Genomic DNA, 27056 nt, shown 5'->3' on the forward strand with positions numbered 1-27056 from the left:
CATATTATTCCAATAAGAAAACATATTTCATTCCGATAACAAAATAGCGGACTTATATCTATGTTTCAATGATCACACTAAGCATAGGTAAAGAGTTCAACTATCTCATAAACTTATTGGTCTTTGAATCCCCACGTATCATGCATCACACAACAAAGGAAAAACTAAGCATGTCTTCTAATTGTATCTCCAGAAATAAGTGACAGGATAAATTCAAATTAGTCAACAAAAATGAGCAGAAAAAGAAGAAACATAAACTGAATCTACCTGCTAGGTAAAGCTCCATAAGCACGAGCCATTCTCCCAAGAAATCCTTTGGAAGCAGATGGTCTCCCAATGCGCGCATAAGGTGCTAACATAGCCACCAAAGCGATATTAACAACTGTTCCGACCAAAAGATCAGCAGTATACAACTCAAACTCGGCCCAGAAATCCTTTCCCCTCTTTTGGACCTCCGCAAATGTCGCACAACAAGTATCAATAATTATCTGCATAAAAGAAAATTTCTTAATAACTCATGACTGACCCTTGGTTCATGATACTTAAAGAAATCCAACCTACCTCGGTTCCCACTTTAAAAAGGAAAGATGGATCAGCTAGCATGAGATTACGAAACATAGAACATGACCTCACTGCAAAACCAAGAGGCCAAGCTGATCCCTTCAAACACAAAGTTCAAGCATTGAATTAATACCCTCATCTTTGAACACAAACTCCACTATTTATCCAAAAAACCCTTAACAAATACCTGCATGTCTAAGTAACGAGACAGAATAAGTTCTCGAATTCCAATGGTCTTTGCAGCTTCTAACATGTCTTCAGGAAGTGTAGCACCCTTTGCCTCTGTCTCTCTAATAACATCATCAAACTTCAACAGTGGCCCAAACTCATCATCCTCATTACTATCACCTTCACCATCACCATTACCTCCATTGCCGCCACCTCCACCTCCTCTAGGAGGGAAATCTCCACCACCATTTTCATTATCAACATTTGGAGAATGACTCAAATCCTTAACCTTAGTTTCTTCCTTCACCGAGACATCTTCTACATCTTGTTTAATACCAACAGTGCTCAATTCTGACCCAACACTAGGTTGTACCTCATTCCTAACTCTAAATCCCCCTTTCTTAACTTTCAAGCGAAAATTAGCACTCCCAACTCTCAAATTAGCTGGAAAGATCAAACTTTTCCACAACACATTGGTTCCCCTAGCACCAGAAACTACATTCTTACTGAGATAACTTCTAAATTCAATCATCGCAATGTGATCACAGGAAAGTGCCATCGCCAAATCCTTAAAAAACCGAACTTTTCTGAACCTAAAGGTCCCTAATGAGTTCAAACGAAACCCTGCGGATCAGAAAGAAAAATTTATGGAGAAACCAAAAATAAACCCCTAATTTCTCAGTATCTACTCATGCAAAATTAGGCAAAAGACGCTCGAAACTTACCCCAGTAGTTCGATTTTGATGAGAAGCCAGAAGAGGAGCTCCAAACCCTACGTTTCAAAATTAGGGTTTCGTGAAAAGTAACAGAAAAGCTATTAAGTTGGGAGAAAAATAATGGAGTAATTAGTTATTTTTCTGTTCTTTGTGGGCTTTCGGCGGCTGGCGGGATTTTTGGGGGTTTAAGAAAAAACTCGGTCTAATTAAATATTAGCAGAGAGAGATGTGCGCGTGATAATTACACAGAGAGCTGATATTTTTCGAGCTAGAAATACTAAGACACCTGCTTTGCTTTCACCCAGGTTTGCACCTCAGTATAAGTACAATGGTTTTTGTCCTATTAACTCCCAAATCTTGATATGGTCCTTTTTAAGTGTTCTATAATTTGGTGTTAGTCCCTCAAATCAATGCAAGTGTTTTATAGGTTCATCAAATCAGAAGGGTTTTTGCAATTTCGTCCTTATGTAATTAGTTTCAGTTAAATTTGTAAACCATGCCCGGATTAGTTCTTGACCCAACACGATCAATTACTAAAATATGTGCCCTGTGATTGTTTTGAGAGAAGAAGATCATAGAGAAGAGGAGTATGCTCGAGGAGTTTTTACCAATAAAAAAGATGAAGGATATGGGTATTGGTTTTTAGTTTTTGGGATTTGCGTTTTAGCCCATTAAAGAAACAGATGGTTAACATATGAGAGAATTATACCTGAAACTTCAGTGCAAAACTCCCTTTAGGTCCAACGTGAGTTAACTAGAGGGACCAAGTTCTTATGACTTGAGGGGCATAACATCAATTTCATTGAGGGACCATGATATCTAAAACTTTTTCTAAATTAAACCACTAAAGGCAACAAGTTGTTGTAAATATCACCCTCATATCTTTTTTGTTTACACTGCAAAATGTATTAAGTTGTTTTAGGGGCTGCTTGGTTTGCTGCAAAAAAAAATAAATTGCAGCAAATATTTTAGCAGCAAATTTTGCAGGAAAATTAATTGTAAATTTATTATTTGGATATCTACACTTATATTCCAGGACATGTATTTTCATTGCAAATTCGACTTGTTTTGTTGAAAAGTAATTAGTACAAAAGCTATATAATTTTTCCATACAAGGGAACTTTGATGTAGATAATTTCCGTTTAGATTTAAAAATGTTATAATATACTAAAGAAATGAAACAAGAGACAAGAGACAAGAGAAGAAGAGAAATTGTAATCCTTTATTCATCAATTCCATTTCCATACATCGTACAATTTATAGATACATGATGGAATACAAAAGGACATGAAATTAATAGTCCACATACAAAGTAATGTCCACATACATTTTGTCTTTTAGATATCAACAAAATGTCTTTTAGATTTCAACACTCCCCCTTGGACATTACTTTGAAATGTCAATGCCTCGTTAAAAACCTCGCTAGAAAAACCCAGTGAGATAAAAACTAGTCGAGGAAAAGAGTACACGACATTAGTAGATTCTTGTTGCATTAGTTGCCTCATTAAAAACCTTTAACTAAGAAAACCCTGTGGGACAAAACTTAGCAAAGGGAAAAAGATTACAACTATAGATCTTCGGGATTCAAACTTGTGTTGCATTAGTTGCCTCATTAAAAACCTGTAGCTAAGAAAACCCTGTGGGACAAAACTTAGCAAAAGGAAAAAAGAGTACAACTATAGTCCTTCAAGGCACAATCTTCGGGATTGCGTTGAAAATTCGCTCCCCCTTATGATGACAATCTTCTGAGTCTATGAATCTTCGGGATTGCGTTGAAAATTCGCTCCCCCTTATGATGACAATCTTCTGAGTCTATGCTAAGAAAAACCCAGTGGGGCAAAACTTAGCGAAAAAGGGCAAATTATGATAATAGACCTTGAGGGTCCAATCTTCAGGATTGTTCTTTAAGAATTTGCTCCCCCTGAAGAAGATAGTCTTTCAAGTCTATGCATATTGTGGACATATTTCTCATAAGTTGATGTAGGCAGAGATTTAGTGAACAAATCTGCAAGATTGTCACTTGAGCGAACTTTTTCGAAGGTGATTTCGCCATTCTTTTAGAGCTCATGTGGATAAAAGAATTTTGGCGTAATATGTTTTGACATGGTTCCTTTTACATATCCACTGCTCATTTGTGCAACACAAGTTGCATTGTCCTCATAAAGGACAATGGGGGGAATATCATCTTTCACTAGACCACACGAGCCACAAATATGTCGTATCAACGATCTTAATCATACACATTCTCGTGAGGTCTCATATAAAGCGATAATATTTGAGTGGTTTGAAGAAGTAGTCACCATGGTCTGCTTAACAGACCTCTAAGAAACGACAGTACCACCACAGAGAAAAACATAACCAGTCTGGGATCTGGCGTTATGGGGGTCAGACATGTAGCCAGCGTCCTAATAGCCCACCAATGTCATATCTTGGTTTCTTTTATAGAATAGTCCAAGATCTTTTGTACCTTGAAGATAGCGAAGGAAATGTTTAATGTCATTTCATTGCCTCCTTATAGGATAAGCACTATACCTTGCTAGCAAGTTCACCGCAAATACAATATCAGGCCTGGTGCAATTTGCGAGATAAAGAAGTGCTCCAATGGTGCTCAGATAGGAACTTCTGGCCCTAACATTTCTTCATTATCTTCTTTCGGTCTAAATGAGTCTTTATCCACTTCGAGGGACCGGACGACCATTGGTGTGCTAAGTGGATGAGATTTATCCATATAAAATCTTTCCAAAACCTTTTTCACATTAGGTTGACTGGTGTAGAAAAATTCCTTCTGGGAAAATGCTCGATCTGCAGGCCGAGACAAAACTTGGTTTTTCCCAAGTCTTTCATTTCAAACTCCGTCTTTAGGCATAGTCGTATAACGACCTTTATAATTTAATGTTATACATGTTGCGATTCTTGTTTTCTCTTAATTCAGAAATTGTAAGTCCATCAGTGACTTTCATATAAAAATATTAGCGTCTAATGACTCATATAAAAATGTGGTCATGACGTACATATACTGCATATATAAATTCATAGTTTCTGCCATAGGTATTAACTTGCGGAACGTAATACAATCACTAATAGGAGAATATTTTACATCTAAATCGATGTCGGGTCTCTGCGTGAACCTATTTAGCTATGAATCTCGCTTTATATCTCACCACCTTACAATTCTCATTTATTTTTCTTACGAAGACCCATATATATATATCCTGCAGGGATATATGAACTACAGGTTCAAAATACTTTAGCGAGTTCAGCTCAGCCTCAATTGCCACTTTCCATCTTACCTAGTCCGAGAGCTTCAAGCACTCTACTACCGACTTAGGTTCTGGATCCAGATTATTTTCGGAGAAAGTAAGAGCAACTATAGAGGTAACTATGTTGTCGACAACTTTTATATTTATATTATATATTTCTTCTTTTTCACAAATTTGTGGCCACTTCAATTCATATTTTATATCAACCAAATCCTCGTCATTTCCCTTAACAATTGGATTTGGCCGTTCCGCATCTCCAGTATTGTGATTATCAAGTGCACGTGCAATTTACTGGAGATTCCATCTTCTGGATGAACCTCTTCCAGAGGTTATGGGAGTGACTGTCTTTCTATATAGAATTTAGTTTGCCGCGGACTTTTATCTTTTTTATATGCTTCTAGCACAGTATGCTTCTGGCATACCAAATCATCAATGATATACTCAACATGAATATGGGCCTTAGTCACTCTTTTCTTAGCAGATTATCATGTGAACTTCTGGTTCAGTTTGACTAGTACGTGGATATAAATATTGAAGCATCAATGGAATTTCTTGACATTATTTTGTATTTTGGGCACTAATCTCCCCCTAATGTCGAGAATTGATCTTCAATAAAAATGCAGTCAGCGTACTAAATTATAAATTGATCCCCTAACATGGGCCATAGGTACTAAATTATTGACGGAGTTTCATAAATAATGTATGTACCTTCACCGAGGTCCCATAGAGGTACGCTATGGTGGTGATATAGAAACATGGACTGCAAATAAATAATACGCAGATGGGAAATGTTTTGCTTCTACACCACGTATAGATAAAGGGGAAAAATTGTGATATGCAGTTGGTCGGATTTGGTTTGAATGCCCCATTTAATTTAAGAAAATTCGACGAATCATATTTTGCCCAAGATGACCCAATCGCTCATGCCAGAGTTTAAAAGAATTTGGGTCCCTAAATCTCAAACTTATCGCAACATGGTGTATTTTAGGTCAGACAAATTCTAAAATATACACATATGAATAAAAACCACATAGGTTCACAAGAATTTAAAGCAAAATCAAGATAAATTAAAATTGTCTGACAAATGCATATAATCCAAATATAGAAAAACCAAATAGTTTTCCTTGACCACCTCAATAAGATCTACTACCTCCCCCTCGTCCGAGCTTATGAATTTGAATTATGACATGTGCTTCAGGCACTATGACTGAACCAATTAAACTTGCATTATGATTTCTCACAACAGCTGGTTGTGTTTTTAACAACTACTAATACAAGGATTAGTTCATAATGCTTTTAGTTGTACTATTGTAAGAGTACAAGGTTACTTGTTGAATTGTATTCAGTCAAGGGTTTAAAATCCAAAAATGGCTATAGGATAAGATCTCCTACTATGTTCATAGCCTCCCCCTTGTCCACGCGTATAAGTAATTTTCTGAATTGTAGCATGTGATACAAACACAACTCGTAAGCTAACTAGTCTGATATTGTAATTTCTAATCATCAATTTGTTGTGCTTCTCTGCGACTACTAATGTAGATATCAATTCAGAATGCTAAGTGCAATTCCTGATTATGTACTGCTGCTGGAGTACAACATTATTTGCGTGGAATGGGAAAAAGAACTTTTTGATCAAATTATTGGCTTCCATAGATTAAAGCGATCCTTAAGGGATTGCCTAGAAAAGTAAATACTTTTTTACTGAAGAATTTAATTTTTATTTGTCTTTAGAAAATTTAAAGTGTTTGTCTTCTGGGCAAAGATACTTAAAGAATCAAGAGATATAATCATGCAAAAATCACAAGGGTGTCAGTAAAAATGAACATTCTAGATCAAAAAATAAGTAATAATTATTATCATATATCACAGTGCACTAATCATGGGGATAAAAGATTAGTGCATAAGAAATTAGAAATATTCATATAATCACCAAAATTATCAGGTTCCTTTTAATGTGTTATAATATACCGAAAAATCTATTACCACGAACCGATGATCGACCAGCTAGAGCCAATCGTAATACAATACTTAGCAGAAACTATCTAAATTACAGTATTATTATTACAGTAAAAATGTATTATTACCTTGCAGAAGATGTATACCGAAAAATCTATTACCACGAACCGATGATCGACCAGCTAGAGCCAATCGTGCTGATAACGTGTTATAATATACTAAAGAAATGAAACAAGAGACAAGAGACAAGAGAAGAAGAGAAATTGTAATCCTTTATTCATCAATTCAATTTCCATACATCGTACAATTTATAGATACATGATGGAATACAAAAGGACATGAAATTAATAGTCCACATACAAAGTAATGTCCACATACATTTTGTCTTTTAGATATCAACAAAATGTCTTTTAGATTTCAACAAAAAAGATTTATTTTAATGAGGTGGAACTATTTTTATTTTTTTTATTTTCTGCTTTGAAGCTTGCAACATTTATTGTAAGTTTTTTCTAATTTACTTTTCTAATTACAAATTGCAAACCAACTAAGTATCTACAAATCGGGCTGCTCTATTTACATTTAGAACACTATTCCCATCTAACCCAACAGCCCTCGAGTAAGACCCATTTTGGACGGCCACGAAGATGTGGAGTCTAATTCGGAAAGTACGAAGATTTGAGTGTATAATATAAAGCTAACAAAGATTTGGGGTCCAATATGACAAAAATCCGAAGTAAATTTGTGCAATTGGTATGTTTACAGATAGTTTTGCTGACCGCATGTTTCCTTGGTAGAAATCCAACATACTGTCATCAAGGATTTCTAATCATACTCGGAGTAATTTTCATTTGAGAGAGTCTATAAATATCCACATTAATCTAATGAACTTCACATTGTGGAGATTAAAAAAAAAATCATACGGACGCATTAACATCACCTTTAATTTCTGAGCGTAACGGAGATCAACTATATATGGATTCATCAACCTACGATGCGTTGAGCCAGGTTCTGGGTCGTCAACAATCAGAGAATGGCGATTATTTCGACCCCTCTACTTCTGTTTTAGTACAACAGTACGTAGGAGCAAGTAACGGCCGCACGATGCGGCGGGTGACGGATGCGTCCTGGGGTGCGGCGGCAGAGAGGACCGGATGGCGGCGGCCGACCTGCTCGCTGCCGTCGGGGGCAAGAGCTAAGGGCAAGCAAGAAAGTATGGCAACTCGTTCTGTTGGAGGCGCGCGCAACAAGCCACGTTTTTTCCAGGCGCAATCCCGCCAGCCTCTGTAATAATCACACAGCAAGAAATAGTTAGTGATGACGGGTTTGGAGGCACTGCAGCGAGTAATCATTGCTTCGGAGGTGCAACGCCATCCATCTTCGCCATCCCACAACGACGACAACCCCCACCACAGCGAGCGACCGCGTACGATGGCTTCGGGGGTTCAACTGTGACAAACATCATGCCTGCTGTCCCAGCGCAAGGGGCGACAGCCTCCACGATCTCACAACAACGAGGAGGAGCCGATGATCGTTCTGGAGGTGCAACAACAGCGGGCGTCTTCGGAGTTTCAGAGGGCGAAGCAGCGGAGGCGGCCAACGATGGCGATATGTCTTCTGCTTCTTCTTGGTTGGAGGAGATACTTCAAGACGACGCTACCGAACAGCAGCACAATCTAGCCTTTGACGCTCAGAATCAAGAATTACCTGTGGGTATTTTTGAGTCCCGGCAGTTTTGCAACTTGCTCTTGAGTGCTTTTGTGTAATCTTTACCTCCAAATGATAGCTAGCATACATGACCATGACCCTTTTATGCTTGTATTATCTCTGTTGCTGGTTCATTTGTCAAATTGGGCTTGGCTATTATTTACCTAATAGTCCCTGCATTTGTCATGATTTCTTAAAATAGCTCTCTCTCTCTCTCTCTCTCTCTCTCTCTCTCTCTCTCTCTCTCTTCACAGGAATTAACTGATCATAACTACTCTCAATATAATCAATCTGCAAATCTCGCAACTGGACCACAAACACAAAGTATAACCACTCAAAGTCCTCAATCTCAAGATCCTCAACATGCAGCTGATGCAATAAGATCTCAAAACTTAATTATAGATTCTCAAGCTCTTCAATATACAGATACCGGAGCAAGCTGTCAAGATTCGACTACAGGTACACATTCACCCTTCATGATTAAAAGGAAGACTTCATACGTTGCTTCTTGATGTTATTATTTTTGGCAATTGTTGAAATTACCAGCGAACATCGCCTATGTTTCCCTTTTCCTCTTGTTCTTCTGTTCTCACTTTTGAAAGGATTTTGGCATTAATTTCATATACACGTTGCACAAATTTCAGGGTTTGGAGTCAGCTCATCTTCAGGAGATGCACCACAAGAGCAGTCAAATACAGAAATTGAGCAAACAACTCCGGAGGAAATAAGACGAAATAAAAGGTAAATTTGATAATATTTTTGTATTTTGTGTATGATGTCTCGTACCTGTTTAAAAATGTGACATATCCATAGCTGATGTTCACAAATTGACAACCGAGATTGAAAAACTGTCAAGTTTTTTTCTTCTTTTTTTTTAAAAAAAAATTTAAGAACCTGCACATAGAACCACACAAAGTAGAAGCAAAGTTTCAGAATTTCTGATTATATTTGTTTTTTCTTATGTACCTCATACATTATTTTAAATTATAGAAAGTAAGAAAACTACTGTTCTTTTGTCTTTTATATTGAGGATTTATAAAATAAGTTTTTTGCAGAACACTTGAACATGGCCACCTTTTCTTTAAACATATCATAGAAAGACTAAAGTACCCATAGTCAACGGTTCAACAGTCATAATTTTTAGAAACAGTTAAATACTTCTGTAGCATCAACCGACATTCTGTATGTTGTAGGCCTTCACATTGAAGAAAAAAAGGATAAGATAAAGGGATCAAATAGTTTCGACCAAGCTCATCTTTACGTGTATCTGAAAGAAATTACTTTAAAAAAAACATTATTCATGGAGTCAAGTGCGTTCAAGAGTATAATTTACATTTGCTAGCTCCCCACAATATCTACTGTGCACTGCAAATAATTGTTGTCAAATTGCTTGCTACCTTCTTAGTCATGACCTGACTTGAAATTATGATCTGCAACGTGAGCACTTTGCGTCTATGTTCTATCAGGTTAATTCACAATATGTACTGCAATCTTGCAAATACTCATGTAAGAAACTTCCAGTACCTAACTAATACTTCATGTTTCAACCCAGAAAGCAGCAGAACAGAGAAGCTCAATGACGTTTACGAAAAAGGAAGAAGGCTCGAACTCAGGCTCTTGAAGAAGAGGTTCAAGTCTGCTAAGTTTCTTTTGTATATTTGTTTATAGAAGTTCTTTGTTTTCCTCGACAACCATGGTATTATTTGACAAATATTATGCTGTACTTTTAAACAGAATCAAAAGTTAAAAGAGCAGAATTTGTTATTAGAAAACCAATGCAATGCTGCTGTTGCCGTGACAAATTCTTTGAGAACTCAGGTGAGAAATTAGTATGATGATATGTATTTCTTTCTTTTCAAATATTAGAAAAAACATGAAGACTTAAAACATAAAGTTTGCCTAACGGATTAACCAATTGATCTTCAAAGCTTTATCAAACAGGAATGTCGATTAAGTTACTCCTCTATGTCAAACAACACCTAAAAGAATTAAGCTACCTGTATAATGATGCATACAAAATGAAACTTATTTCCTTTTGTTTAGGCCAATGTTTAAAGTTCAGTATGCATAATGATGAGCAAGATTGATTACTGTATCCTGCATTCATGGATTTAACATGATCTTTCAGCATATATCACCTTAAGGTTATGTTACTTGTCATTATCATCATCATTTACTATAAGATCTTATTCAGGAGTTAACTCGCCCTCTAACCTGCAACCTCTATTTCTGATCTCAGGTGAAGATGAAAGATGATCTGATTAACAGATATATATCTTGTAGTAAAGGGAAGTTTTTGGCACAGGCATATCAGGCCTGCTGACAACTTATGATTCTATCACCGGCTCAACTCACCAACAACGTACTTGGACAAGCATGGGATATAATGTGTTATTCTAGTCATATTCTATAAACATCGTAAATAATTTTTTGTACATGATTTTTTTTTTCATCTATTGGGATAGTTATGTAAACGTGAACAGATGATACATTTATCCTCAATAGTCATTCTGTAAATATTTGTAAATAATTTTTTGTACATGTTTTTTTCCCAATTGGGATAGTTGTGTAAATGTAAATAGACGATACATTTATCCTCAATAATAATGATCTAGGTATTTTGTTTTTCTACTTGATAGTTTGTTGATATTTGACTTTTTACTGTTGTCTAAATGTATCCTGTTGTAATCAGCTTCTATGTTTGCAATATTTTACTTGGCTTTTTCATTGTCAAGGTGAGATAAATGACAGAAGGTTTCTCTATGTAGTTAACAACCTAACGGTAATCTCTAAAATTTATCATCCTGCATGTAAATTCATAACTTGAATTCCTTTCAAACATAAACTATCATACTATCAACTATATACAAAACACAGAAATAAATTTTGTCCAAGAACAGGTTACTTCCCATCAACTGCTATGCTTGTCTCAATCTATCCTTTTTGAAACTCTCCCCATTCTTTTCATCAATTTAATTCTGTCAAGAATCACAGAAACATTGATTACCCTAGGATTTCCATTATTCTGTTTTTGTTCCAAAGTTGACAGGATTGAAAATGTATCTCAAGCCAGAAAATGGCACAGAACTTGAAAGAACAAAGAACGTATGGTACAAAGAATTCACTATATCAGATCACTTCTGAAGATAATTCTCAGAAAGTTTATTAAAGATGACATTCATATACAGCACAAAGAAGTGAACACAAAAAAAAGTAGTGAAGATTAAGCATATTGCGTGTCTGTAAAATAAAACATAAAGCAAAGTATTCATATAATCAGATATGTATCGGTAAGTTACTCATAATGTGATACAAAGAAGCAACCAGTACCAGAATGTACCTTATTCAAGATCTATAATTGCAGATAGAGCAGTCATATACTCATTCGTAGACAATGTTCCATCTTGGGTGATTCTTGATCCTCAAATTTTCATAGACAATATCCCATCTTGGAGGATTCTTGATCCTCAAATTGACATGAGAAAATGGGAGTCACCTTCATCATGACAAGAAAGGAGCACCTCCACCACAGAATCCATGCTCGGCCTTTTGCTTCTCTCATCTTCAAGACAAGAGACTGCTATTTCCACCATTAACAGCGCTTGCTTGTAATTGAACTCACCATTTAATCTCGAATCTACAAACTCCTTGATCCATGAGTCCTCTCCTTTCCCCAATTTCTCTTTGAGCATCAAGCACAATTGTCTTTCAACCAATTCCACTTCTTCTTCTGCGTCCACACAGTCCATCACCCAATTCAAAACTCGACTTCCCTTAATTATTTCAAGAAGCACCACTCCATAACTGTACACATCAACCTTCCCAGTGATTGGAAGATTTGAAGCCCATTCTGGAGCAATGTAACCCCTTGTCCCTCGTATATGTGATAAATTAGAACCACATCCACCTCTCTTCAATAGCTTCGCAAGCCCAAAGTCAGCAATTTTAGGCTCGAAAGCCTGGTCTAGAAGTATGTTTTCAGGCTTTACATCACTGTTGTTTGACTTTGCCCATGAAAACAAAAATCACCAACCCCTCCACCTAACATTTTACTGTTCCACCTACCCTATTACAATATTTTATTAATATTTTGAGCCTATATAAGGAGGTGTAGGGAGAGGGTTTAAGAGCATCGAAAACTCAGTTGAGTAGAGAAAAGAAGAGAGAGAGAGAGAAGAGAGTGAGATAGAAAGAATTTGTCTCTTTCTTTGTGTGAGTCTCTGGCAAGAGAGTGATCTCCTCTTTGTAATCTTCTCTTTGGTGATTAGTGAATTTCTCTGCTGTTCTCGCCCGTGGACGTAGGTCATACTGACCGAACCACGTTAAATCCTGGTGTGCTGTTTTATTTGTCCATTCTTGTATAAACATCTTCTGTGTCTGTGAAGCCCCTCCGCTGCAACAAACTGGTATCAGAGCCTGCTTAGAGTACGTGTATCTGCTTATCGTATGCTCTGTGGCTGCCACTAAAAGTGGATCCTCCACATCAGAAAATAAGTTTGATTATCATTTACTCTTTAAAGGCACTGGGTACTATTCACGCGTACGGTACTATTCAAAAGTACTGTTACTATTCATACATACGACCACTATTCATACGTACGGTTACTGTTCACAAATACGGTACTGTTCATAAATACAGTTACTGTTCCAGTTGCCTTCAAGATGTCTTCTGCAAAGTACAAAGTGGAGAAATTCGATGGGAAAAACAGCTTCAGTTTGTGGAGAGTAAAAATGAGGGCTCTCCTAGTACAACAAGGATTGTTCAAGGTCTTGTCCGGAAAGGATAAGTTGCCGGAATCTATGCCCGATGACGAGAAAGAAGAGCTGGAGATGAAGGCGCATAGTGCCATACAGCTCTGTTTGGCCGATGAGGTCCTGCGGGAGGTTGCCGATGAAGATACCGCCGCCGGTTTGTGGCTCAAGTTGGAGAGCTTGTACATGACGAAATCTCTGACGAACAAGCTTTACTTGAAGCAACGCCTCTTCACCCTTCGCATGAAGGAAGGTATGCGAATTAAAGACCACTTAGATGAACTTAACACTATTCTTATGGATTTAAAGAATATTGATGTTAAAATTGATGAAGAAGATCAAGCACTCATCTTGTTATGTTCATTACATCATTCCTACGAAAATTTTGTCAATAGCATGTTATACGGTAGAGATACACTTTCTTTGGAGGATGTCAAATCAGCCTTACATTCAAAAGAGTTAAGGCAGAAAGTGTCTGTCGTAGGAGGAGAGGATCAAGCTGAAGGCTTGTTCGCTCGTGGTCGTCCTGAAAAGGGTGTTAGTGGTAGAGGCAAATCTAGAAACATGTCTAGATCAAAGTCCAGGCCAAGAAAAAATGTTGAATGTTATTACTGTCACAAAAATATGGGCATTATAAAACGCTATATAGCGCTCAAAGCAAAGGACAATTCACAGTCAAAGTCTGGGGATGTAAAACCTTCAGTTGCCACTGTAACTGAAGAGTCTTCTAGTTCACATGATGTTCTTTCAGTTAGTGTTAATACTCATTCACAAGATGAGTGGGTTCTTGATTCGGGTTGTTCCTACCATATGTGTCCGCATAGGAATTGGTTTGTCACATATCAGTCTATCGATGGTGGGAATGTCTTGTTGGGAAATAACATGCCTTGCAAGACTGTCGGTATCGGATCAATTAAGATTAGAACCCATGATGGTATTGTTAGAACATTGAGCAATGTCCGTCATATTCCAGAGTTAAAGAAGAACCTCATTTCTTTAGGCACCCTTGACCTCAAATGGTTTTAAGTTTTTAGCTGAATGTGGAGTTTTGAGAGTTAGTAAAGACTCTCTTATTATGATGAAAGGAAAGAAGGTAAATACTCTCTATGTCCTTGAAGGCAGTACAGTGATAGGTGGAGGATGTCAAATCAGCCTTACATTCAAAAGAGTTAAGGCAGAAAGTGTCTGTCGTAGGAGGAGAGGATCAAGCTGAAGGCTTGTTCGCTCGTGGTCGTTCTGAAAAGGGTGTTAGTGGTAGAGGCAAATCTAGAAACATGTCTAGATCAAAGTCCAGGCCAAGAAGAAATGTTGAATGTTATTACTGTCACAAATATGGGCATATAAAACCTAATTGTCCAGCGCTCAAAGCAAAGGATAATTCACAGTCGAAGTCTGGGGAGGTGAAACCTTCAGTTGCCACTGTAACTGAAGAGTCTTCTAGTTCACATGATGTTCTTTCAGTTAGTGTTAATACTCATTCACAAGATGAGTGGGTTCTTGATTCGGGTTGTTCCTACCATATGTGTCCGCATAGGAATTGGTTTGTCACATATCAGTCTATCGATGGTGGGAATGTCTTGTTGGGAAATAACATGCCTTGCAAGACTGTCGGTATCGGATCAATTAAGATTAGAACCCATGATGGTATTGTTAGAACATTGAGCAATGTCCGTCATATTCCAGAGTTAAAGAAGAACCTCATTTCTTTAGGCACCCTTGACTCAAATGGTTTTAAGTTTTCGGCTGAAGGTGGAGTTTTGAGAGTAAGTAAAGGCTCTCTTGTTGTGATGAAAGGAAAGAAGGTAAATACCCTCTATATCCTTGAAGGCAGTACAGTGACAGGTGCTGCAGCAGTGTCATCCTCAGAGGATTCAGATTCAGACACTACACATTTGTGGCATATACGGTTAGAGCATATGAGTGAGAGAGGATTGGATATATTGAGCAAACAAGGTCTGCTTTGTGGTCAGAAAACCAGCAAATTAGACTTTTGTGAGCATTGTGTTTTCGGCAAACACCATAGAGTATCCTTTAGTACCGGTGTCCATAGAACCAAGGGTACTTTAGATTATATCCATTCAGATGTTTGGGGTCCCTCTCAGGTTCCATCGAAAGGTGGAGCTCGTTTTCTGCTAACATTAATTGATGATTATTCCAGAAAAGTTTGGGTGTATCCTTTGAAGCATAAAAGTGATGTGTTTGCAACCTTCAAGCAATGGAAGGTTATGATTGAGAAGCAAACAGGAAAGAAAGTAAAGCGCCTCAGAACCGACAATGGGATGGAGTTTTGTTCTACAGAGTTTGATCAGTTCTGCAAGAATGAAGGTATTGTGCGTCATCGTACAGTTCGGCATACACCACAGCAAAATGGAGTTGCAGAAAGGATGAACAGAACACTTTTGGAGAGAGCTCGGTGCATGCTCTCTAATGCCGGTTTGTCAAAAGACTTTTGGGCTGAGGCAGTTAATACAGCTTGCTATTTGGTAAACAGATCTCCTTCCACAGTAATTGATTTTAAGACTCCAGAAGAGGTATGGTCTGGTTCCCCTGCTGATTACTCTTATTTAAGAGTATTTGGTTGCTCTGCTTATTTTCATGTTAATGATGGTAAGCTTGAACCTAGAGCAAAGAAAGCTATCTTTCTAGGATATGCTACTGGGGTGAAGGGATATAGATTGTGGTGTTCTGATCCCAAGTCACCTAAGTTTATTATTAGTAGGGATGTTACTTTTGATGAAAAATCCATGCTTCACCCGAGAAAGGAGTTTGTTATTGACACTACAGGTACTGAAAAGGAGTCTAGCAAGCAGGTGGAGCTAGAGAGCTCAACTTCAAAGAGAGTGCTTGAGGGCGCTCATGTTGAACCAGTTGATACTGAGGAAGGTTCAACTTCAGATGCTGATACACCGCAAGAGCAACAGTATAATATTGCCACCGGGAGAACAAAAAGGCAGATCCGACCTCCTCAACGCTATGCAGACATGCTTGCTTATGCTTTGAGTATAGCAGAATCGAATGAGGTTCCAAAGCCTTCTACCTATAAGGAGACTATTAGTGATAATGAGGCTGCAAATTGGACTGTTGCGATGACTGAAGAGATGGAGTCTCTTCACAAGAACCAGACATGGGAGTTAGTGAAACCACCAAGGGGACAGAAGATCGTTGGCTGTAAATGGGTCTTCAAGAAGAAAGAAGGAGCTCCGGATACAGATTCTGTAAGGTACAAGGCACGCTTGGTAGCTAAAGGCTACAGTCAGACCGAAGGTGTGGACTTCAATGAAGTATTCTCTCCAGTTGTAAAACACACCTCAATCCGCGTGTTGCTTGCCATGGTTGCTCATTTTAATTTGGAGCTTGAGCAACTTGATGTGAAAACGGCTTTTCTACATGGTGAGCTTGAGGAGCAGATCTTTATGCATCAACCAGAGGGATTCATTGTTGAAGGTAAAGAAGATCATGTGTGCAGGTTGAAGAAATCTCTTTATGGGTTGAAGCTGTCTCCGAGGCAGTGGTATTTGAGATTTGATACTTTCATGTTTGAGCATGGTTACTCTAGAAGTAAATATGATAGTTGTGTTTATCATAAAAAGCTCAATGATGGTTCTTTTGTATATTTGCTTTTGTATGTTGATGACATGTTGATTGCAGCTAAAGATATGTCAGAAATCAACGAGTTGAAATCTCAACTCAAACATGAGTTTGAGATGAAGGACTTGGGAGCAGCAAAGAAGATTTTAGGGATGGAGATCCACAGGAACATGCGAGAAGGAAGTTTATTCCTATCTCAGGAGAAATACATCAAGAAGGTGTTGGAGAGATTTGGCATGCTTGATGCCAAGCCTGTGAAGACTCCGCTTGCCGCTCATTTTTGTCTTTCAGCATATTTGTCACCTCAGACTGAGGAGGAGGAGCAGTACATGTCTCATGTTCCTTATGCGAGTGCAGTTGGAAGCATTATGTATGCGATGGTTTGCACCCGTCCAGATATTTCACATGCAATCAGTGTTGTGAGTCGGTACATGGATAAGCCTGGAAAAGTCCATTGGCAGGCTGTGAAATGGATACTTAGATATTTGAGAGGATCTGCTAATATTGGTTTGTATTTTGGCAGGAACACAGACTCAGATTGCAGAATACTTGGCTATTCTGATTCAGATTATGCGGGCGATTTGGATAAGAGACGATCCCTGACAGGTTATATATTCACTCTTTCAGGTAGTGCCATTAGTTGGAAGGCGACTCTACAGTCGACAGTTGCTTTGTCTACTACAGAGGCAGAGTATATGGCAGTGACGGAAGCAGTGAAAGAAGCTATTTGGTTGAGAGGTTTGGTTGAAGATCTCGGCTTACACCAAGGTGTTACTACGGTATTTTGCGACAGTCAAAGTGCTATACATTTGACGAAGCATCAGATGTATCATGAAAGAACCAAACATATAGATGTCAGGTATCATTTTATCAGAGAAGTTAAAGTCATCAAGATTGAGAAAATTGGTACTGCAGATAATCCAGCAGATATGATGACGAAGCCCGTACCTTCGCGCAAGTTCGAGCATTGCCTCGAATTGCTTGGAGTTCAACAAAGCGAAGGTTAAGCCCGTAAGGGGCTTCTGGCGAGACAGCAAGAGTGAAGAGAAAAAGTTTTCATATTCAAAGTCAAGGTGGAGATTTGTTGTTTGACTTTGCCCATGAAAACAAAAATCACCAACCCCTCCACCTAACATTTTACTGTTCCACCTACCCTATTACAATATTTTATTAATATTTTGAGCCTATATAAGGAGGTGTAGGGAGAGGGTTTAAGAGCATCGAAAACTCAGTTGAGTAGAGAAAAGAAGAGAGAGAGAGAGAGAAGAGAGTGAGATAGAAAGAATTTGTCTCTTTCTTTGTGTGAGTCTCTAGCAAGAGAGTGATCTCCTCTTTGTAATCTTCTCTTTGGTGATTAGTGAATTTCTCTGCTGTTCTCGCCCGTGGACGTAGGTCATACTGACCGAACCACGTTAAATCCTGGTGTGCTGTTTTATTTGTCCATTCTTGTATAAACATCTTCTGTGTCTGTGAAGCCCCTCCGCTGCAACAATCACAGTGGATGACCCATTCAAGGCATTCATGATGAAGATAAGCCAACCCTTTTGCCACTCCCACTGCAATCTTAAACCTCTCCTTCCAACAAAGCAAGCCACCATTCCTCTTGCCATCAAACAAGATCTTGTCCAATGAACCATTCTCAATGAATTCAGAGACCAAGAGCTTGTGTGCCTTTTCCGAACAAAATCCCCACATTCTTATGAGACTCATGTGACATATTCTCCCAATTACACTTACTTCAGCCCAGAACTCATCTTCACCTGGAATTGCATCTCCCAACTTCTTCACTGCTACGATCCTCTCGTCATCCATACCCCCTTGTAAACAACTCCTGAGCCTCCTCTTCCTAGCTCAGCCTTGAAGTTTCCAGTAGCTTTTACCAAGTATTTGTATGTGAATTTCCTGAATTGACTGGACAATATCTTGTACCCTTCTTCCAATGATTTCGGCATCTTTCCCCTTCTAAAAATAAACCACCAACCAAATGTTATGAACAGCATTTATACCCCAAAAAATGCTGCCATGAACCAATAGAAGTAGGCCACATTTAAGTTAGTGTTGTTTATGGCATACTCAATGGAGGAACCAATTGTGTTATTTCCATCGTTGGCATTGCAGATAGGTTGGTATATTTGTGAGATAGAAGGATTGGAAACATGCATGAGTCTAGGAACTTTTAGGTATAGATTAGGAACATTGCTTGGTGATGCTCTTCCATTGAAGAGCTCATTCTTTGTGTAACATTTTCCACTTCCAGCCTTATACGTGAAAGCTTTGCATGAACAATTGTGCCTGCATATTTTCTTGCAATCCTTGAACGACGACGTAGATATATTGATATCATAACCCTAGAAATCTATATTCCGAAGCTCCAAGAATTTGAATGGATGAGGGTTATCACAGTTGATCTCAATCTTAGGCTTGCAACCTTTGTTCCAATCGGAAGTATTAGCCATCTTATAACCTGGAGGACATGAACACTGAGGCAGAGGTGTGTATGCAAGAATTCCATTCTGGCCACGCAATCCATGAGCACGCAACATTCGTTGAAGTGCTGCCCAGGTAATTGACCATGAGCCAGTTGACTCATTCAAGCTGTAGAGTCTAAGGTTTCCATCATAATCCAAAGTCAGTCTCCTACTAATTCCAGGACCCCAATCAGAAGCATTGAACGCCAATCTATCACTTGCCAAGAACTGCCCTTTCTCATCAAGGACCCCATATTTGCTACTATTATAGCGTGTTCTAGAGCTAACAAATACATCGTTATCTGGGTTAGGTCAGTATATACTAGAGATGTCAGGGCCATCATAAATCAGTGTAAGGACATTATCATTGCTAAAATAAAAGCCATAGTAGCCAGAAAAGAGAGAGCCTTTAGCTTTTGATGAAGCCAACTGTATGTTCTTGGGAGAACCAAAACTTTGCCATAGAGTCTTACCATCCCCATCAACAACAACGAGATTTCCAGAGTCCAGAAGCTTCATTCTCTGAGCTTCAGTGGAACTGGTGTTGGTGCTCCAGACAACTGCATCATCGTGGTTAGTGAGGACAACACTCCCATCTTTGCGGAAGATGATTCTTGATCCATGACCATTCACAGGGCTGTCACGATTCGCAGTCCAAACAGTAGTGTTTTCATTTGATTTTGAGAACCAGATAGAGAAGGTGTAAGCATTTGAGCCAACGTTATGGAAGCAGCAAGAGAATGACCCATCTGATGAGACTAAAGCTGGGGACTCATCCTCTGCAGAGAGAGAAGAGCCTCTTGACAGAGAGTTACCAGGTGATGTAGATGCAGAGAAAGGTAGTAGTAGTGATAATAGGAAGACATGGGTGAGGATGGAAGAAAGAGGAAATGTTAAAATCTTCATGTTTCAGCTCAATAAGTCTTGGAGCAACACAGATATATAATACCGGCATGATTATTCATTGTTTTTATGTGAAGACATAAATCTCCTTCTTTGGTACTGACCATATTGATTGTTACGCTAACGTTGTCCAGGGGAGACCACCATGGACCACATGTGGCTGCTATGAGGCCCAACTAATGGACTCAGTCACCCCGGTTGATAATTGTATGGCCCTCTTTCGTTATATATCTCATTAGCTGCCATCCATCTCTATCAATGTAAAGTAAATCATGATATTTAACACAATGTGATACTTATTCTAACACTTAACTATACTTCTGGCACGGATCGATGAGTCAGATATAGAGATGGATAGCAACTGGAAATGATAAAATAATTTTAACGACATGTAACTCGATCATGACCGTCAAACTCACAGGAAAAAGAGAAAAAAATTTAAAATAATGGGTCCAAATAAGTTGGATGCATACAAATTCAAGCTTAACTGCCATTCTTATTTCCAAAGGAAAAGGTTCCAAATAAGTTGGAAGAGACTCATTAATTGTTCCTTTCCTTCTCAGCATATTGATTTGAGTTTCACTACATCTTCCAAAAACTAGTATTTATTTCCTATATTTTCTGAATGCAAGGACTAAGTATAAAATAACCATTTTTCCCTGTGGAAAAGAACATGTCAAGGTGGGAACTTCTATTCTCTCAGACGTGGCATGGTCAATATTCGGTAATAAATTGGAAACGGGCTATGAAACGTAGGGATTCATCAAGTAACATAACCAATATCAGTAGATGTTTTTCCTAAAGAGAGGATTGTTCAAACTAAGATGCGAAAACTTCTTCTTCAATGCAAATTAAAAAGAAAAAAAATATTGAACGCACTTTTATCATTATATGTGAAGCTATTATCTCTTGGTTAGATGGATGATTTTGATCATGGTATCCGGATTTGACAATTTCATAATCCTTCATCACTGCAAAACTAAAACTTACTGGATAAATCACAGCCATGAAGCTGTACTAAACTCATCCAATCAACAACAATTAAACCAAACTAAGACACAAATCATCACAGAGAAGAAAACTCTGAGGCTAGAGAGCAGTAGCTTATCTTTTTGCAGTAGAGTCCTGACTGAATCCAGAAGCTCAACAGAAGTACATCAGGAGACCCTTGTAGATCAGTATTGGATCACTGCTCAAATTAAGGCTCTCTGAAGGTAATCTCTCTAGTTATGCTTGACGGAAAGTAGTGAATGAACATAATTAAGTGTCTCGTTTACGTCAAAATGTGTTTTAAGAACCTGAATGCTATATAAAGAGCCATTGAACAACATAGCTTCATAGCATATTTTGCAAAGTAGTGACAGGCTAGTTAAGCAATCAACGCATCGCAATGTCCAAAAAAAAACCTGCTCGAAACTTTTTAATGTGACATATTTCTTAAAAGAGAGACTGAACTCATTTCTAGTAACCCCAACTTTCAATAGAGGCAATGGAAAAATTGAGTAGAACTAATGACTATTTACAAGAACAAAACACTGAAATTTTATATAACTAATGTTTATTTACATGTCGGATGAAACCCCCATATGAACCAACTTTCTTCGCCTAGAGCTGAAATTTCGGCGAAATTCAATGTAATTTGAACCGAAATTAAGAGAATAAATTATAGAAACTGCAGAGACTTTGCCCAGGAAACTTACACCAAAAAACCCTGGGAGCAAAGGGGCGAGCTTTGAACCCTAGATTTCAAAAGGTTACGTTTCCCTCTGTGCCCAACTCCAAAGACCTCAGCTTTCGTTCAATTTGTAGCAAAGTGGAGATGCTGTAAATGGAAGCCCTTGAAGATTTCCATCAAAGAATGTGATTGAGAGGAGAAAAAAGAGCAGTTTGGATTTGAGAGACTTGGGGAAAAGGGCGCGCTTTTCTCATGGACCCAAATACTTGACTCAATAGGGCAACCATCTGGGCCCCACATCCCAGCGCTACTCGTTTCAGCGAAAAAATATCCTCAGTCATCGTTGCCAAATGCATCATCTCGCTGTGGATTCTTTCACCATTGGCGAATTAATTATCCTTCGCACAAAACCACTAAAACTCAACTGGAGCCTCGTCAAATCCAAAACTCAAAACTTTATCTCGAACCTCAACCCAATGTGGGCAACTCAAACTCAGCCCTCCCTCTTTCAACCCCCTCTTCGATCCCCTCATCGTTCCTTCTCTTTCAAAACCCTCTCCTCCCTCAAAACCCCCACCATCAACAATTACAACCATTTGATACAAACCCTTTGTAGAAGAGGCAATCTTAAGCAAGCCCTTCAGCTCTTGCCCCATGAACAAAACCCAACTCAGAGAACTTATGAATCCCTCATTCTCGCATGCAGCAGCTTAAATGAGCCATCTTTGGCGAGAGTTGTTCATGGGCATCTTGTCGATGATGGATTTGATCAGGATCCTTTTTTATCTACCAAACTCATTGATATGTACTCGCATTTTGGTTCGGTGGAGGATGCCCGCAATGTGTTTGAGAAAACGTCTGACAAAACTATTTTCGTGTGGAATGCACTTTTGAGGGCGTTGGCGCTTGCGGATGAGGGAGAGGAGGCTATTTCATTGTGTAGGCAGATGGGTATGCTTGGAATGCCATTGGATAGCTTCACTTACTCTTATGGGCTTAAAGCTTGTGTTGCTTCTTCGTCGAGCCATGATTTGGCTGAGAGAAGGGTTAGGCAAATACACGGGCATGCTTTGAGACACGGGTTCAAGACCCGGGTCCACGTGGCAACGACCCTCATAGATTGCTACGCAAAGCTCGGTAGCTTGCCATATTCAAGGAGGGTGTTTGATGGAATGACTGAAAGGAATGTGGTTACATGGAGTGCGATGATAGCTTGCTATGCGAGTGAGAGGCCATTTGATGCACTGATGTTGTTTCAGGAGATGATGATGAGGGAACCAGACACGGTTCCTAATTCGGTTACTATGGTCAGTGTCCTTCAGGCTTGTGCTGGTTTGTCTGCATTAGGTCAAGGGAAGCTGATTCATGCTTATATTCTTAGAAGAGGGCTGGAAGCGGTTGTATCAGTCTTCAATGCTCTTATTGCAATGTACGCAAAGTGTGGAAACTTAGAGACAGGACGTCAAGTTTTTGACACAATAAAATGTCAGAGGGATGTCGTGTCATGGAATTCGATGATTGCAGGATACGGTATTCATGGCTTCGGTAGGGAAGCACTTCATTTGTTTGAAGAGATGATAGATAAGGGGGTTTCACCAAGTCCTATTACCTTCGTGAGTGTTTTGGGGGCCTGCAGTCATGCTGGATTGGTACAGGAAGGAAAGAGAATATTTGCATCAATGTCACGGGAATTTGGTATCATACCTCGTGCAGAGCACTATGCCTGTATGGTGGATATCCTAGGCCGTGCTGGCCAATTAGATGAAGCGGAGAAGATTGTAGAAGATATGCGGGTGGAACCGGGTCCCACTGTGTGGGGTTCTCTCCTTGGAGCGTGTAGGATTCATGGGGAAGTCAAACGTGCAGAGAAAGCGTGTGCTCGTCTTTTTGAACTTGAACCCTTGAACGCTGGCAATTACATTCTTCTAGCAGACATATATGCCTCGGCTAAAATGTGGGAGGAAGTGAGCAGAATAAAGAGAATTTTGGAGGGTAAAGGATTGCAGAAAGTTCCTGGATGCAGTTGGATTGAGGTGAAGAAAAAGTTATACTCTTTTGTGTCTGTTGATGAAATGAATCCACGGATTGAACAGCTTCATGCTCTGATAGTGCGGTTGGTAACAGAGATGAAGGAGACGGGTTACGTTCCAAACACGAAAGTTGTGCTCTATGATCTCGACCAGGAGGAGAAAGAGCGCATTTTGTTGGGTCACAGTGAGAAATTGGCTCTGGCCTTTGGGCTTATAAATAGTGGCAAGGGACAAGTCATCAGGATCACCAAGAACTTGAGGTTGTGTGAGGATTGCCATACTGTCACAAAATTCATCTCAAAGTTTGCAAATAGAGAGATTCTTGTGAGAGATGTGAACCGATTCCACCATTTCAGAGATGGAGTTTGCTCATGTTTAGATTACTGGTGATGTGACAAGCGAAGAAGTAATTTCCACTCAAGCTAGTTTTGAAATGTGTACAGCAATTAGCAGTGACAACAGATATGACTTATGAGTTAAGATAGAAAACAGCAATTTGTATTGAAATGGAGGTCTATGGAGCGACGTAATTACTGTGAGTTATTCTTTTGGCACTCTTTTATATCCTTTATAACGATATGCAATATTCATTGATATAAGATTCACTGGCATTTGGATATTTGGTCACAATTTACAAAAAACAACTCTCGGCACCTATAACACCAGAAAAATATTAGGATAGTAGCCGAAGTGGTATTTGGTTGGTTTTTGTTGGTTTTGTGTTTGAGCTTTGGGGTTCTGTTTGTGGGGAGAGTGAGGTTAGGGATTAAATCCCTATGACATCTGCAGTTGGTGCATGAGAGTCTAACAACTCTGCATTTTGGATAGTTGGCGCGTGAGAGTCTAGCAACTTTGCATATATGCTGCAATTTTCTAGTATTCAGTGTGTTTATTTTGATTCAGACTTGTATGGGCCATGGATATGTGCTACTGTCGAGCATGTTTTTGGTTGAGAGTATGTTGAGTGCTGTTTTAGATGCTTGATGAGGTGTAGCAAATTATTTTAAAGTAGCTTTTAATATTTAATTATAAGATTGACTATTTTCGGTAGGTTATATAGGCTATTTTTATTAAAAAAATACTTACTATATACTACAGCAATACCAAATTGGCGACATATATGTTTCCAAAAGTTAAATAGAAAAAAGGATGGAAAGTAGAGTTACAAGCCACATCAACTTCTTTCTTTTCACTTAATTTCCATTCTCTAAACAGCTTTTGACATCCTCTACTGGCTACATCAGTCGCGAGATTCCGCTGCGTCTGCAAGCAATAGCGATCTCTAACCCATCAAAGGCAAGGTCTTGCTCTTCTCCCCACTCTCCTACTCGCGCACCATCACACTTTATGAAGTCGGCAACGACAGTCATGACAAAGATTGCTCACTAGAGTTCCGGTTCGGAGATAGGCCCTCTTAGTCTCTTACAGGTTACTCAAAACTCCAAACAATGTGACGATCGATTCCGCTACCTACTAAATCCACTCTTAAAGGAGGTCGCTAGGCTCCCGATGAGCAGCCCAGGCGAAAGATTTATTGAAGTCGGATTAGGTTTTGATGCTACAACTGGCGTGTACAAGCTTGTCAGGCTCTTTAGTAAGGAAGGCAATTCTGTCATTTGCGGTTGCAAAGTTCTCTCGATGGAGCCTCGCCAGGAATGGCGATTCATCAGGGATGCTCCTTGTAAGGTCCTGTGGTTGCCTCCCGTCTTTGTTAAAGGAAATATCCACTGGCTGGTGCTGGGCAGTCTCCCCACCACCGGTCATTCTCAAGTCCCTTATGTTCTGTCTTTTGATCTAAAAGATGACAAGTCTCGGCTGATGCCAACCCCTGAACCCGTGCGTGACCTCTTCTTTGTGGCTTTACTTGAATCCCAGGGTCACCTCTGCTTTGTGCAGCATCCTACCCCTCCACCAAGGTTCCATGCGGCCCCTCATATCGTTGACCCTAACTTAGTAATATGGAGGCTCTAAAGATCATACGAGTCACCGCGTATGGACCAAACAATACTAACATCAATTTTTCTAGTGTAGCATCTCCAACCTTCCAGCCTCACATAATCGGCGTTAGAGGTCCTGAAGTTCTGCTTGAGGTCTTCCAGGGATCTTTGGTGCCTCCAAGGATGATTTATTCTTACCATCTTCATACCAAGACCCTCGATGAACTCTATAGCAACGTCAAGACCCACGGTTTGCGCTTTATCACTGAAAGCCTTGTGTCACTAACAAGTTTGATTGCAAACATATCTCAATAAGTTTATATGTGTTTTATGTTGGTTTGCCTTATATTTATACAAGAGAAGTATGGTCTCCGGATATGGGCTGTCATTAGTATACGCAACGTGTTCTCTTTTTGTGTGGGCGCATGTGAGTTTATCACATCTTCATTTTGGATGGATTTGTATCAGTAAATTAGGTTTCGGCTTCTGTATTTGGATATTGACATAGCGACTTCTAGCATTTTGTAATAAGTACTCTGTATTTATTCTGATCCAGACTTGTAGGGCCATGTATATTGTTGGCTTACTGCCAGGTATGCCCCCCCCCCCCCCCCCCCCCCCGCGGGAGGGGGTGCCTCTCATGTATATATGTATGTGTTAGGTTGCTGTTAACAATGCTCAGCCGACTTATGTTGCGTTATCGTCACGAATGCTTCTGTGTTTAGACTTATCATACACTCTGTTGGTGTAGTTCTCCCCTCAACCTTTATGGCCCTTTTTTGATTTTGTGTTTCCTGCTGGACTTGTATATGTCAATCAGTTGACTATTTGAATGCCCTTTTTCATATCCCCAGTATGTGCATATCAATCTTTGAAGGATCCTACATGTGTTGGTTTATATTAGTACATGCTAAGCAATTATTCAAACATATATGTCCGCACGGTATGTAAGTGTGTATTTATCTATGATTGTATGCGTCTATGTGTGTGCACGCGCGGGGGAGCGCGGACACATGTGCTTATGTTCTGTTTGCACGTGCATGTGTGTATTTGTGCATGTGTCATGTCTGTGTCTATTTCTACAGGCTACAAATTATACAAGTATGTTTCATTTGCCTCATACCTCCTTGTGGGCTGTTGTTTGTTAATTGCTCGGCAAAGGTTTGGTACTAACATTATTATCCGCCCAATATAATGGCATTGCTTTAATTGGTGTGTTCCCTCAACAATGGGTTTGTACTCTTTGGTCAGGATTGATCTTGGTACGCGAGAATGTGATAAAGGCCTCGATACCTCTGCATACAAAATCGTATCATACGCAAATCATATACCAGTCGT

The 27056-nt window shown here is 39.2% G+C and overlaps 2 protein-coding genes and 1 pseudogene across 4 annotated transcripts in view; 1 reads left to right on the forward strand and 2 right to left on the reverse strand.

Moving 5' to 3' along the window:
• The window catches only part of LOC109829823 (protein RETICULATA, chloroplastic-like), a 6003-nt gene extending 4365 nt beyond the window's left edge, over nt 1-1638 (reverse strand). Inside the window, exons 1-4 of the mRNA XM_020396872.1 lie at nt 1455-1638; nt 749-1353; nt 562-660; nt 268-488 (exon numbers count right to left, since the gene is read on the reverse strand). Coding sequence (XP_020252461.1) covers nt 268-488; nt 562-660; nt 749-1288 — 860 coding nt within the window. The 5' untranslated portion in view covers nt 1289-1353; nt 1455-1638. The remainder of the gene's footprint in view (nt 1-267; nt 489-561; nt 661-748; nt 1354-1454) is intronic.
• LOC109829827 lies at nt 11566-21862 on the reverse strand (annotated as a pseudogene).
• On the forward strand, nt 22009-27052 carry LOC109829824 (pentatricopeptide repeat-containing protein At3g46790, chloroplastic). 3 transcript variants are annotated; one of them, XM_020396874.1, is made up of 3 exons: nt 22009-24316; nt 24997-25697; nt 25813-26317. In XM_020396874.1, the coding sequence occupies exon 1, from the start codon at nt 22102-22104 to the stop codon at nt 24169-24171; it is 2070 nt and encodes a 689-aa protein (XP_020252463.1). In that variant the 5' UTR covers nt 22009-22101; the 3' UTR covers nt 24172-24316; nt 24997-25697; nt 25813-26317. The 3 variants fall into 3 exon arrangements, with proteins under 3 accessions (XP_020252463.1, XP_020252464.1, XP_020252462.1); XM_020396875.1 differs by lacking the exons at nt 24997-25697; nt 25813-26317 and adding an exon at nt 26970-27052; XM_020396873.1 differs by having other exon boundaries at nt 24997-26317.

Source organism: Asparagus officinalis, chromosome 2 (genome assembly GCF_001876935.1).
Source record: "Asparagus officinalis chromosome 2, Aspof.V1, whole genome shotgun sequence".
Lineage (NCBI taxonomy): Eukaryota > Viridiplantae > Streptophyta > Magnoliopsida > Asparagales > Asparagaceae > Asparagus > Asparagus officinalis.

Coding starts and splice junctions, on each gene's coding strand:
- LOC109829824 (XM_020396875.1), top strand. CDS start 22,102: ATGCATCATCTCGCTGTGGATTCTTTCACCATTGGCGAATTAATTATC.